Source organism: Hordeum vulgare, chromosome 7H, assembly GCF_904849725.1.
Source record: "Hordeum vulgare subsp. vulgare chromosome 7H, MorexV3_pseudomolecules_assembly, whole genome shotgun sequence".
Taxonomy (NCBI): domain Eukaryota; kingdom Viridiplantae; phylum Streptophyta; class Magnoliopsida; order Poales; family Poaceae; genus Hordeum; species Hordeum vulgare.
Window position 1 is genome coordinate 267215188 of NC_058524.1, and position 14279 is coordinate 267229466.

General features: G+C 50.4%; 1 protein-coding gene across 1 annotated transcript; it reads right to left on the reverse strand.

Moving 5' to 3' along the window:
* Positions 1–715: 715 nt before the first annotated feature.
* Positions 716–11935, reverse strand: LOC123408458 (AUGMIN subunit 1). The gene is made up of 5 exons (XM_045101566.1): positions 11457–11935; positions 10271–10405; positions 10044–10170; positions 1136–1273; positions 716–1042 (listed from the first exon to the last, which is right to left on the reverse strand). Exons 1-5 carry the CDS (start codon positions 11876–11878, stop codon positions 932–934), a joined length of 933 nt encoding a protein of 310 aa, XP_044957501.1. The 5' UTR covers positions 11879–11935; the 3' UTR covers positions 716–931.
* Positions 11936–14279: the final 2344 nt, after the last annotated feature.

The window sequence follows — 14279 nt, forward strand, 5'->3', positions numbered from 1 at the left end:
GGGAATAGATGAATTATTCAATTAGCTTTAAGAGAAAGTCACCCACGTACTTTGAGAGAGTTGGACAGTTGGTAAAGCACCACTTGGTAACTCCCAAAAATTCCCAGGAATATATAATCTGCTCTTCCTCACTTTCTTTGCAGATTGTGATTAGAGCCAACCTACTTGCCTAATCAGCATGAAAACTGGTCTACCAGCTAAGTAAAATTGTAAAAAACTACAGCATAAGATGATGGAAAGTGAAAGACGAATATGTCAAGTCACGTGAAAGAAATATTCTGGAAATTCTAGCAGCATACTTTTTCACCCCAGTATTCGAGTTAAAACAAAACATGATCTTACAACGAAAACAGTAGAAGAGATAATCTGAGCATTGAGTTTGATATCAACTTTTAGGAGACAAATTTAGATAACCATTGTATGTAAATGCAAGAACACATGAAAGTGAACCAAGACATGAACATGCATACCATGTTATACTCCCTCCGTTTCTAAATGTCTTTTTAAAGATTTCAATATTGACTACATAGTGTGTAGATTCACTTATTTTAAGTCGTATGTATTGTGATTTTTAAAAAGATACGAGTATATATTTAGGAGCAGAGGGAGTACTTATCAATCCATTAGATTATCACATTTCACATAATCTATACAAATATCATGCCCATTCAAAATCAAAAGTGTGTATACAAAACAAGAATGCAACAGGTCGAGCGGTCCTGAGGAAGTGCCTATTCTCTCTGATGATATTTAGTTTCAATGATTAAATTTGTTGTAGTTGGGACAACACTAGAATATGGATTTTACAGGAATACATAACGAAGTCACAACTTCCAAGAAAATGAATCGACTCCATTACACCATCAATCAATGCTAAGACATTAGACACGCCAAATAGAACTTTGCATTTAGTCAAACCCACATGGCCACATCATAGACCAGGTGTTGTTAAAGCAGATTGCAACACATCTTCAAGGTACTTCTCTGCAGCTGTATACTGCCTCTTTTTGTCCTCTATAGCTAACGCAGCGAGAGCTTTATCCTGATTACAATTGCCGCAAATGACAAAGAATAAGCAAAGAATTGCATCCGAAGTAAAAAAAAAAAAAAAAAAAAGAGGAGGCGAAAGACATACTGGAGGCAAATCCTGGTAGCTACGTAATGTGTCGGCAATGGGTTTAGTTTTCCTCTCAAGATCCTTCTTGTGTTCCGCCATTTCCATCAACACACAATGATTAATTTCTGGCGTGTATCCAACTCTGTTAAGCATTGCCTGGTACACAAAAGAAGACAGTGAATGACTCCTTTGATTAAAGGGAATTCCATGAATTCTTGGAGGATTTGGATCCTTCTTATATTTCGTAATCAGACAACAGTGGTACTCGAGTAATACGCAAAATTGGCCCAAAAAGGGGCACACAGATGGATCATGTAGCTCAGGCACTAATACTTATAAGACTAACAATCATCTGACATTTCCCCAGACTAGACCACTGAGATAAGCATCTGCCTTCTGCCTAAAACCTAGAGCCTAAAAATTAGAGATGAAAACGGAGCGGAAACGGGCAGAACTGTGCGCTGCCACATTAGTTTCTGTATCTTTTCAGCAGAAGCGGAAACAAATACAGAAATCTCGGAAACGAATAGAGAAGCAGATACTGCCGGAAATGAATACAGGCCAAATATGGTCAGACACAATACAAAGCGAAAAAATTTCGGGAAAACGCAAAGACTCTGCGTTTCATTTCCAGAAATGGTCAGATATTGTATGGTCAGACACAATACAAAGCGAAAGTCCGCCCAACTCAAAAAACTCTAGAACCAGAAAGGAAAAACACAACGGAACTAAACGGAACTAACAAATTCAATTGCTAAGATGACTACAATTATTATGATATATATCATGGATATATAATAAGGTATACTACATTGCATGAGTTTCCACTTTTGGCAACATAATAAGGTAAAAGGGACGAGGAGAAGGATAATGGGAGTAGGGAAAGGATTAGGGTTTTAGTAGTACGGTTGAGTTGGGCCAAAAGTGTATATGTGTTGGCCTGGAGTTGGCAATATAGACAAAAAATAAACGGAAACTTCCGCATGTACGGATACAGAAACGTAATACTGTTCGGGAAGAATGGGATCCAGAGAAAGATCGTGGGAGTAGGGAAACAATTAGGGTTTTGGTAGTAGGGTTGAGTTGTTATGGTCGGGCTCCAATATGCACCGAAGAGGTCCAATAGTGGGCCGCATTAGGGGCTTAGCCCAAGTTATCTAGGGTTTAGTGGAGGCTGTCCTCCTATATAAACACATGTACCCCTTCGATATTAAGGAGACAATAAACAGTATTATGTTGTCGTCTCCCTCAGGAAACGGGAGCCCAAACCCTAGCCGCCTCTCTCTCTCTCTCACGCAGCGACGGCGCCCAACCGCCGGCGCCGGCGCCCCCAGCCTCGCCGTCCGCACTTCCACCCCTACAACCTACGTCCGAGACCTGGTAGAACCCTAGCCTCTACCAATTTGGTATCAGATAGCTTGGGTTCGATGAGTTTGTCGGACATTTCCACCACCACCGCCGCCGCCACCACCGCCTTCCCCGCCACCTCGCAACAGCCGTCGCCGCCGCACCAGTCGCCGCCGCCGGCCACCTCAGGTCCGGCCGCCTCCGGTACTGCGACCCTGGCGGCCGAAGCCGCCCCCGTCCTCTCCCCGGCGGAGATGTCCTCGGCGATCCGCGACCTCACCCTGGCGGTCTCGAACCTCCGGACCTACCTCCAGGCTCCATACGCGACCCGCCACCACCGCCTCCGCCGGCGGCGCCCTTCGCGCCACCGCCCCCGGCCACCGTCGCGCCCCAGGGCCTGCCGATCAACCAGGTCAGGTGGCCGCCGTCGCCGTCCCTGCTGCCGACGTGGATCGACACGCCGACCTACACGACGGCGCCGCTACAGCCGACGGTGTTGCAGCCGCCCGCCACCACCTTCGGGGGGTTCGGCGGGTATACTGACCCGCACGCCGGGAGCTCCGTGGTGCCACAGCACTCTCCTTCCGCCGCGCTGGGTCGCCACGAGGGCGCCTACGCGGTCTCGCTGCACGTGCAGCAGCCGCCCCGCTTCACCAAGTTGGAGTTCGCCACCTACGACGACACCATCGAACCCCTGAACTGCCTGAATCAGTGCGACCAGTTTTTCAAGGGGCAGCAGACCATGGCGTCTGACCGCACGTGGATCGCCTCCTACCACCTCCGTGGCGCCGCACAGACATGGTACTACGCCCTCGAGCAGGATGAGGGCGGGATGCCTCCGTGAGAGTGCTTTCGCGACCTGTGTCTCCTCCGGTTCGGCCCCCCCATACGTGGGAGCCGCCTGGCCGAGCTCGGTCGCCTTCCCTTCACCACCTCGGTGCAGGACTTCGCCGACCGCTTCCAGACGTTGGCATGCCATGCGCCTGACGTCACGGCTCGCCAACGCGCCGAGCTCTTCGTCAACGGCCTTCCCGACCACATCCGCATCGACGTCGAGATGCGCGACCCCCAGGACCTGCAAACGACCATGTACTACGCGCGCGCGTGCGAGCAGCGCGCCAACGCCCTGCAGTAGGCGTTCCTGGGCCGCGGCACGCGTCCCCCGACCCGCCCCGCCCCGGCGGCCGCCACCCCGACACGCCCCGCCCTGCCGTCCACTACTGCGGCTGCCCCCGCGCCGACACGCACCTTCCAGCGCTTGACGTCGGTCGAGCAGCTCGAGCGGCGCCGCAAGGGCCTGTGCTTCAACTACGACGAGCCGTATGCGCCGGGTCATACGTGCGCCCGCCTGTTCTACTTGGAGACCGTAGGACGCGGAGGTGGAGGCCCTCACCGCGGAGCTCGACGCCACCACACTCTCCGAGGCCGGCGTCACGACCTACGGGCCGGTCGATGCGACCGCCTTCGTCGTCTCCCTTCATGCCATGGCTGGCATCAAGACGGCAAAGACGATGCTGCTTCCGGTGACGATCAACGGGGAGCGTCTCACCGCGCTCGTGGACACGGGCTCGACGCACAACTTCCTGTCCGGGGACGCCATGCGCCGCCTCGCACTTCAACCGGCGGGCTCGGAGAAGTTCAGCGTCAGCGTCGCCAACGGGGACCGCCTTGCTTGCCAGGGGGTGGCGCGGCAGGTTCCCGTCCTCATCGACGACGAGCCGTTCTCCATCGACTGCGTCGGCATCGACCTGGGCTGCTACGACTTCATCCTCGGCATCGACTTCCTGTCCACTCTCGGCCCCATCCTTTGGGACCTCGATGTGTTGTCCCTCATCTTCTGGCGCGAGGGCGGCCGTCGCATTCAGTGGACGGGCCTCGGCGGCTCCGGCGCCGCGACTCCGCAGCTCCAGTTGATGGCGGCCGCACTGGACGAGGCGCATCCCCTCCTGGCCGACCTCCTGCAGCAGCACAGCGACATCTTCGACGAGCGACAGGGCATCCCTTCCGCACGGCCCTGTGACCACCGCATCCACCTGCTGCCGGACACGGCGCCTGTCGCCGTACGCCCGTACCGGTACCCTCAGCTGCAGAAAGACGAGCTCGAGCGTTAGGTGGCGGTCATGCTCGCGCAGGGCATCATCCGGATTTCGACATCGCCGTTCTCTACCCCGGTGCTCCTCGTGCGCAAGGCCGACGGCACATGGCGCTTCTGCATCGACTACCGCGCCCTCAACGCCCTGACGTCCAAGGACAAGTTCCCCATCCCCGTCGTGGATGAGCTCTTGGACGAGCTACACGGAGCGCGCTTCTTCACCAAGCTCGACCTTCGCTCGGGCTACCATCAGGTGCGCATGCACCCTGACGACATCGAGAAGACGGCGTTCCGCACTCACCATGGCCACTTCGAGTTCCTGGTGATGCCGTTCGGCCTCTCCAACGCGCCGGCGACCTTCCAGGCCCTGATGAACGACGTGCTCAGCCCATACTTGCACCGCTTTGTGCTTGTTTTCTTTGATGACATCCTTATCTACAGTGCATCTTGGGCGGAGCACCTACAGCACGTGGCCATCATCTTCAACGAGCTTCGAGCGCATCGTCTTCACCTCAAGCGCTCGAAGTGCTCGTTCGGCACGACCTCCGTCGCGTACATGGGGCACGTCATCTCGGCGGACGGGGTAGCGATGGACGCGGACAAGGTCGCCGTCGTCGCCGCGTGGCCGACCCCGCGATCACCGCGGGCGCTCCGCGGCTTCTTGGGCCTCGCCGGCTACTACCGGAAGTACATCCGGGACTTCGGCCTCATCGCCGCGCCACTGACGCGTCTCCTTCGACGCAACGCCTTCTCGTGGGACGAGGAGGCGACTACGGCATTCGAGGCTCTCCAGCGGGCGCTCACGACGGGACCCGTCCTCCAGATGCCGGACTTCAATATGCCGTTCGTGGTGGACTGCGACGCCTCGGGCATCGGCTTCGGCGCCGTCCTCCACCAGGGCGAGGGACCGCTCGCCTTCTTCAGCCACCCCTTCGCCGCTCGCCATCACAAGCTCGCGGCCTACGAGCGCGAGCTTATTGGGCTGGTTCAGGCGGTGCGCCACTGGCGGCCTTATCTTTGGGGCCGGTCGTTCCGTGTGCGCACGGACCACTACAACCTCAAGTTCTTGCTGGACCAGCGCCTTTCCACCGTTCCGCAGCACCAGTGGATCAGCAAGCTCTTCGGCTTCGACTTCACCGTCGAGTACCGCCCCGGCCGTCTCAACACGGTCGCCGACGCCTTGCCCCGCCGCGACACTGAGGATGTCGTGGACGACGTCGCCATGGCTGGCACTATCATGTGCATCCACTCCGGGCCATCTTTCGCCTTCATCGACGACATTCGCTGGGCAACTTCGACAGCCGAGGACGCGCAGGGCATGCGCCAGCGCCTTGACGCCGGCGAGCGGGCAGCGCCCTGGCGCCTGGACGAGGGGCTGCTCCTCCATGGCCGCCGCATCTTCGTGCCCGACCATGGCGACCTGCGCCACCAGGTCCTGACCTTGGCGCACTCTGCAGGGCACGAGGGCGTGCAGAAGACTCTCCATCGTCTCCGTGCTGATTTTTACATCCCCATCTCCGTGCTGATTTTTACATCCCCGGTGATAGCGCGATGGTCCGTGACTGGGTGCGGTCGTGCGTGACGTGCCAGCGGAACAAGACGGAGACACTACGACCCGCGGGTCTACTGCAGTCGCTGGACGTACCCTCCCAGGTATGGGCGGATATTTCCATAGACTTCATCGAGGGCCTTCCCAAGGTGGGCGGCAAGTCCGTCATCCTCACAGTGGTTGACCACTTCTCCAAGTACGCGCACTTCATCGCCCTGGGTCATCCATATACAGCCGCCACCGTGGCGCGGGCCTTCTTCGACGGCATCCGTCCGCCTCCACGGTTTTCCTTCGTCCATCGTCAGCGATCATGATCCCGTGTTCACAGGACATGTCTGGCGGGATCTCTTTCGGCTGGCGGGCGTGAAGCTCCGCATGAGCACGGCGTTCCACCCTTAGTCAGACGGCCAATCCGAGGAGGTCAACATGTACCTGCGATGTGTTACTGGTGATCGTCCACGAGCTTGGGTGGACTGGTTGGCGTGGGCGGAGTACTGCTACAACACCTCCTATCACTCCGCCCTGCGCACCATGCCTTTCAAGGTGGTGTACGGGCGCCCACCTCCGGCGATGCTCCCTTACAAGCCTGGGACGGCTCGGTCCGAGACGGCGGGTGACTTACTCCGCACCCGCGACGACATTCTGGCTGAGGCGCGCCAGCGTCTTCTCCAAGCACATCAGCTGGCCCGGAAGTACTACGATGCTCATCATCGCGAGGCGGAGTTCGCGGTGAGCGATTGGGTGTGGTTGTGCCTCCTCCACAGGACCACGCAGTCTCTGGACCCGCGCTCCAAGCACAAATTGGGACCTCGCTACGCGGGTCCCTTTCATGTGCTGGAGCATGTCGGCACACTCGCATACCGCTTGGAGCTGCCAGCTGGTTCTCGCCTCCACGACGTCTTCCATGTTGGCTTACTGAAGGCCTACCGCGGGGACCCTCCTGCAGCGACGTCGACCCTTCCTCCTACTTCGGATGGCCGCCTCCTTCCAGCTCCCGCGCAGGTGGCGAAGGTGCTGCAGGCGCAGCAACGTCGTGGCGTCTGGCATGTCTTGGTACAGTGGGTCGGCCTGCCAGAGGAGGAAGCGACTTGGGAGAAGTTCGACGGTTTCCGCCAGCAGTTTCCAGATGTTCAGCTCGAGGACGAGCTGTTTGAGAAGGCGGGGAGAGATGTTATGGTCGGGCTCCAATATGCACGGAAGAGGCCCAATAGTGGGCCGCATTAGGGGCTTAGCCCAAGTTATCTAGGGTTTAGTGGAGGTTGTCCTCCTATGTAAACACATGTACCCCTTCGATATTAAGGAGACAATAAACAGTATTCTGTTGTCGTCTCCTGTTGTCATCTCCCTCAGGAGACGGGAGCCCAAAACCTAGCCGCCTCTCTCTCTCTCACGCAGCGACGGCGCCCAACCGCCGGCGCCTGCGCCCCCAGCCTCGCCGTCCGCACTTCCACCCCTACAACCTACGTCCGAGACCTGATAGAACCCTAGCCTCTACCATGAGTTGGGCCAAAAGTGTAAATGTGTTGGTCTGGAGTTGTCTATATAGACAAAAGAAAACGGAAATTTCCACACATGTGGATGCAGAAATTCTGTTTCCGCTAGTGTTCCACCAGAAAATGCCATTCTGTTTCTGCAGAAACATTCCATTCCATTTTTTGCGCTCTGTCTCCACATTTTTCCCGAACAGAGGAAAGTTTCCGGTACATTTTCACCCCTACTAAAATAGTGTCACAATTATTTTTATAGTAACAATAAACAGCACAAGACCTTGATTGCTGGCTTTTCAATTCATGACGATATTACTTAGTTCATCACTAGGTAATAATTACGGTACTGGAAACTGATGCAGGAGCATATCGATTATCGAGAAAAATGTGAAAACCGAGTTTTAACAATTAGTTGGACGAAAATATCATAAAAGCTGGATGACTTAGTTCATCAGCATTCAACATTTTTACTGTTTTGCTTTGAATGCACATTATACAGATATTTCCCTCTCTAACGAATAAAGACATGTAGTATAAGCAAAATTTGTTCTCGTCACACAATTCTCATGTCTGGGTGAAAATATTAAGCTATAGCATATATATTCAAGAGGCATGTCCATTCATGTCAGGGATTGAGTAGTTATCATTAGCAGCACCATAATCCACCTCTATGAAGGCTTAAATCTTATGATGGGTTTCTGTCACGGGTTCAGATTAGGGGGTGTACACCTAGGGACTACAACTATCCAGCCGTGGTATCCACACTTATCAGTTAGTTATAGGAAAGATATCAAGTAGTTTAGCTATCATGTAGCTATGGATAGTGTTCGAAGCAACTGAGTGTATCAAAGTTTGTTATTTACAATCTGTACTGAAACGGGCATCTAAAGGCAGTTTTTTTTTTAAATAAAGCCAGATCTTGTATCTTCCTACTTAAGCACTAAGAAACCAATCGGGTATCCCCCAAGGTTCATCTCTCTCATCTATGATCTAAACCAATTACCAACCAAGCCGTCGCAGCCTGGCCATCCTCCGCCTAGTGTTTATCCAGTAGTGTACCTTGGTACATAAAGGTTTCATTCTTCTCAGGAAACAAATCCCTTAAAAGCTCCAATGAACAAACAAACTTTGCTGAAATGCAAAGCCCAAACTGGAACACTGGCTGAAATAAGTCCCTGACCTCCTAAGAAGCACCGATATGAGGATACAGTCACGGGGATACAAGTACGGGGACACGAGATACGGCATTTTTCAAAAACAACCATTCGGGGATACGGCAGAATATATAAGTATTTAAAAATAAACAGCATGTAATAAAGATATGGTAATAAATTTTAGATGAAAGATTGTTCAGTTAGTGCTGGACATATGTTGCCTCATTTTTAGATGAAAGATTGTTTAGTCAGTACACGACCCTCCACTCACAGCCCATGTAGCTCTCTACTCAGAGCCCACGTAAGGCCCAATTCCGGAAGACCCTGCACAATTACACAAGTCAGCTTCAGCCGTCCCCTATCCCGTGCCTCCTATTCCCTCCAGCCGCCGTAGAGTGGAGATGAGACCACCATCCGCGGCCTATACCATCTTGCTCACTGGCGGCATCCCTTCCAATCCACTCAAATCTTCTTGCTGGCGGATGCAGCCCACGTCGTCCTCGCTGCCTGGAGCTTTTTCCTCGTCGGCAGCCGCCTTGCCTTCTACCTTTCTGCCTGGATTTTCTTCCTTGCTAGCGACCATCGTGGTTGCCTGCTCGAGCGTGGTAGCCATCGGAAGGAGAGCTAGGCAGCGGCGCAGTCACTGGAGGCTGGATCCCGAGTCCCCCACCATGTCCACACCGTACCAAGACATATTCTGATTTGTTTCTCGGATTTTTTTTTTGTTCAGAGAAGATGGGAAACTGCGGGATACGTGTATCCTGGCGTATCCGTGCGTATCCCTGTGCCCCACCATACTAGGACGCCAATACGGCAATTTCTGCCGTATCCATGCTTTGTAGCTGACCTCTGCCTCTTCAAGTTCAGAAATACAGTTACAGAACTGATTCAGAAGCTATGCATTTATTTTGATAACCATACATTAACCATGCCTAATTCACTTTGTAACGAAATGATAGCTAACAGGAAACTTCTAGGATCCAAGGGTTGACAGTTTCTAGAAAACACCATTGGCTTTAGTGGTGCAAACTGCCAATACAAGTTTGTTTCAGAGTGAGCCACATAAAGCAGGTCAATATCAAGAAGTAAGGGTCTGTTTGGTTTCCAGCCACGGTTTGCACGCTTTACTATTCCTATCGCCCATGTGTCATAGAGTCAACTATTCGCCAAATCTTGACACAATAGTGGGCAGCTTTTTCTTGGCCAAAGTTGTTTCTGAAGCCAGAAAGTTAGCTATAAACCATACATGCCCTTAATGCGTACTCAGATTACACAACTTCCCAGAAATACAACTTACCTTGTAATTTGAGACTTGGAGGATATATTGCCGCTCCTTCGAGTCCATCATGACCAGTTTTGTCTGCCAGTCTGCCATTTGCTCCACTTGTTGCTTCTCCACATCATTTTTAAATTTCTCCAGCATCCTGTAAACCGATTATTCTACATTACATTCTTCACAAAAGATCTAGTTGGTGATGATTACTAAGTACTGCTTAACTAATAACTGAACGATTATCAAATCACCTCTTGAGCTCAGTAAGCTTGGTGATGGCCTTCCTTGTGTAATCAAGAAGTGCCTTTGACTCTTTATGCACTTTGTCCCTCTTCTCCTCCACCTCTGCTCTCCTCAACCATAAATCTGCACTGGCCACCACGAAGCTGCAAAGCCGCCATTTCAAACTTATAAGAAAAATTGAAGCACCGAGAAAATCACCTGCATACTCCCTACTACCTGCAAACATTAATATTCTCAGTTCAGTGGGGTTGTCAAAAAAGTTTGGGCTCAGCTCAAGCCAGGTAGAACTCAAGGTCGACCAGATCCCAAACCAAGACAAGCCCAAGCATGCACTCAGGCGTCAATCCTTTGAAAGAGCTGAGCACAGTGGCTAGATAAGTGCTCATATGCATAAACTCATCTTAATTAATTAGTTTCCCCAGCTTAATTTTTTTTTCATGCTGCACAAGGCTCACAATCCTTTTTCCCCAAACACTACAATCCTAACTGCAGTGTACCCTCCCTGAAAGCACTCACACCCCTTGCTCACATCGTGTGTCTTTGTGCACAGGAAAGCATCTTGCTTCTCCCAGGTCCAGTCTCTTAGAAACTCCCCGGTCAAATAGATGCACATTGCACTTGCTAGTCAAATCCCTAGCTCCAATAGAAGTCATTCAACCAGTCTAAGCTTTCTGATTTATTCGTCTTTTTTTGGTATTAAGTTGTTTCCATGTTCTTTTTTGCCATCTTTCGATATTGATGCGCGCATTTCCCGGTATCATGCAAATTTCTCGGACTGGATCAACAACCAATACTCAGGATTCCCTACTATGGTGTGCTACAGTATTTCAAGCTTGAGCTTCTACCAGAGCTCTCCGGCTTGATACGAGTATGCTCAGAGACTGAGGTGAGCCTGGCCAATTTTGATGATACCGTTGCAGAATACGGACACAATGCACAGACTGGACCAAAGCAAGCTCAAATGCAAACTAGCAGAGCGTTTACAGAACCGGCCTTTCTATTTGACTAAAACACCACACCGGTAACTCCGGCAAACACCCTGCTCACTGAAATAGCACATTCGTCGGAATTCATCCAATTTCGAGGTTAAAGTCAGATACCATGAATGATTCTTCCCATCAGAGGCCTAGATCTAGAACTCATTAGGTACGTGAGAGAAAATAAACGAAACTCGGGACTCTAACCACGAGTGACCTGCTCATTTCGGTGTCGCGGATGGCCAGAAGGTTCGCGACAGCGGCGACGGCGCGCGCGGCCGACGCAGCAGGCGGAGGGAGCGCGTCCCGCGCAAGGCCGGCCCTCTCCAGCGCCTCCCGCAAGCGCGCTGCCTCCGCCTGATACTCCACGGCCTGCGCGCGCAGCCCCGAGGCAGCGATCCCGGCTGCGTGGGACCGCGCCTGAGACGCCACCGCGAGCGCGCGGAGATAGGATACCCCGCGCGGCGTGGGGTCGGGCCCCAGCGACAGCTCGGAGACCACCGCCCCACCGCCGCGCCCTCCCACTCCGCCGCCCTCCGCTGCCAGGGATGCCAGCCACGCGTTGACCTCGGCGACAAATGCGGGCGCGGACGCCGACGCCGAGGCTGCGGGGTCGAGGTGCTCCGCGGTGTGATCCATTGCAGGTACGAATTTTTGGGCGGAGGAGAGATAGTTCCTTTTCTCTAGCAAAAATTGACCGTGCAACGGGTAAAACAAATCCTTATATACATGATGTTCTATTTGTATTGCATTTTTTCTATACGTCCACAATATCCATTTATTAACAACAAACGTGATCAATTCTAATCGTCCACGTCGTCTGTAGTAGAAACAGTGATCCATCTTCAATTTCGACACTATAGGCAATGTTTTGAATTTTGATTTGATTTTTTGTGGCAACATACATTTATGTTGTGTCAATGCACTATTTTTTTTTAATTTTTCTGAACATTTTAGAATGTGCAATGGGGATCCGGTGCACCAGATACATCCTCATATGTGTTTTTCATGTAGAATCATAAAAGGTATAGTTCTTCTTGGCGTGGTCTAAAAGATTCAGTGATTGAAAATACTTGAGATAGACTGATCTTTTCGTGTTTCAGATTACAATTGCTTCACATATAATACCAAATTACATTTTATGTGCTTCCCGCCAGGTCGTATGTGTGTACTTGCCCGATTTAAAAAACGAACAAAAAAGTGAGATATGCAGGACTCAAATCTGGATCTTAGGTGTATATGAAGTTTGGTACCCCAACCAATGCGTCACTCCCATGTTTGTTGCAATTTAACGGATCGCTTATGAATAAACAATCACACCAACCAGTGCGTCGCTCCCACGTTCGTTGCAATTTAACGGATCGCTTATTAATAAATCAATCACGATGCAGCGTCTATTGGACATGTATAGGCTGCATGTTTCATAATATGCTGGCCAGAGCCTTTTCTATTTCCTTGAAAATGTCTATTGTGTAAAAAAGTATGTATAGGCAGCATGCTCCATAATATGTCGGCCAGAGCCTTTTTTATTCCCTTGAAAATGTCTATTGTGTAAAAAAAAGTGTTAACTACTTTGAAACGATTCACATGATTAACTATTTTTATAATATATGAATATTTTAAAAAGTATTTAATCTGTCAAAAAAGTGTAGAGAAGTTAAACAAAGGATCCGGACCGAATTATTACACTGTGTGAAACATGTACTCGTTAGAAAGGGAAAAAAGTTGTAATATATGAATATTTTAAAAAGTATTTAATCTGTCAAAAAAGTGTAAAGAAGTTAAACAAAAAATCCGGACCGAATTATTACACTGTGTGAAACATGTACTCGTTAGAAAAGGAAAAAAGCATAGAAAAGTAAAAAAAAGAAAAAAGCATAGAAAAGTAAGAAAAAAAGGAGCAAAGGGATTCGAACCTGGGTCTTCAGGTTAGAAGAGTAAGGCACACTCTATCCCGCTAGTGTTTGACAGTTGATATAGAATGGCATAGGTCGCTATAAGGAATACGCGTCGCGCGGTGATTTAAGAAAAACTGAATCGTTTTTGACTTACGGGTGGCATGATGGGTAATTTATGCCAACTTCAGGGGTATTTCCGATGACGGACGACCAGAAACCTTATTTTCTTTATTATTAGGGAGAAATTATTAATGTCGCTGCTTTATTTAAAACTCAAACGTCCAAATCTCATCCGAAATTACATCTAGCACAAAGGCCCGGTTTGATACTCTGGCCCTATTTGGATGTTAGGGTTAGAGCAAGTCTAGTACAGCCCTCAAACCCTCAAATCCCTAAAAATAACAGTGTTTTTACAGTTTTCATCGAAAAAAATCATAGACTAGAACCTCTAAACCCTCAAACCCGTAAAAAAAATTAGAGGTCCAACCTTCAAACTGTTTCCCAACCTGTAGACAGGGGCGAAGACAACAATCTGGCATGGCTTGACGTCCGCCATACCTAAATTGATGCAAATCCTAGGTAGAAACGTAGGTACTTGTTTGAACATTGAGCTAAGTTGTGCGCCCTTGCTCGCTTGATGGCCTTATTGCTCCTTGTGATAGCTACTGGTTGTAGGCCTGGTTGCTGGTGACTTATTGACTCTCCGCAGACATACGTGACCTATTAATGTTCACGTTGTCTGAGCCCAAACCCAAGCAATTAGGAGGCTGTAATCACTCCTCTACTTCAATAACGCGAAAGCAGCAAGACAAACAAATGGGCATACCAGCAGCTAGCGAGCAGAGACGAGAGAGGGGCGAGCAGTGGCCGTCGGCTGGTGAGACAAGGCGGCGAGTGCCGGCCGTCATACCAGAATTTTGGTTACAGTTGATTGAAATAAGCTCCGACAATTCATCATCACATTCAGTCTATTCTAGTGCTTTCCCATTGTTCAGTGATTAATTTATCGGTTTTCTCTTGTGATTTTGTATACATATTTATTTAAGAAGCATTTTTTCCAAAGCAAGTGGCACCAGCAGCTCTCCCTTTAGATGTTTTATAGACCATCTCATCTAGTAGTTAATATTGATGACTAATTGGTG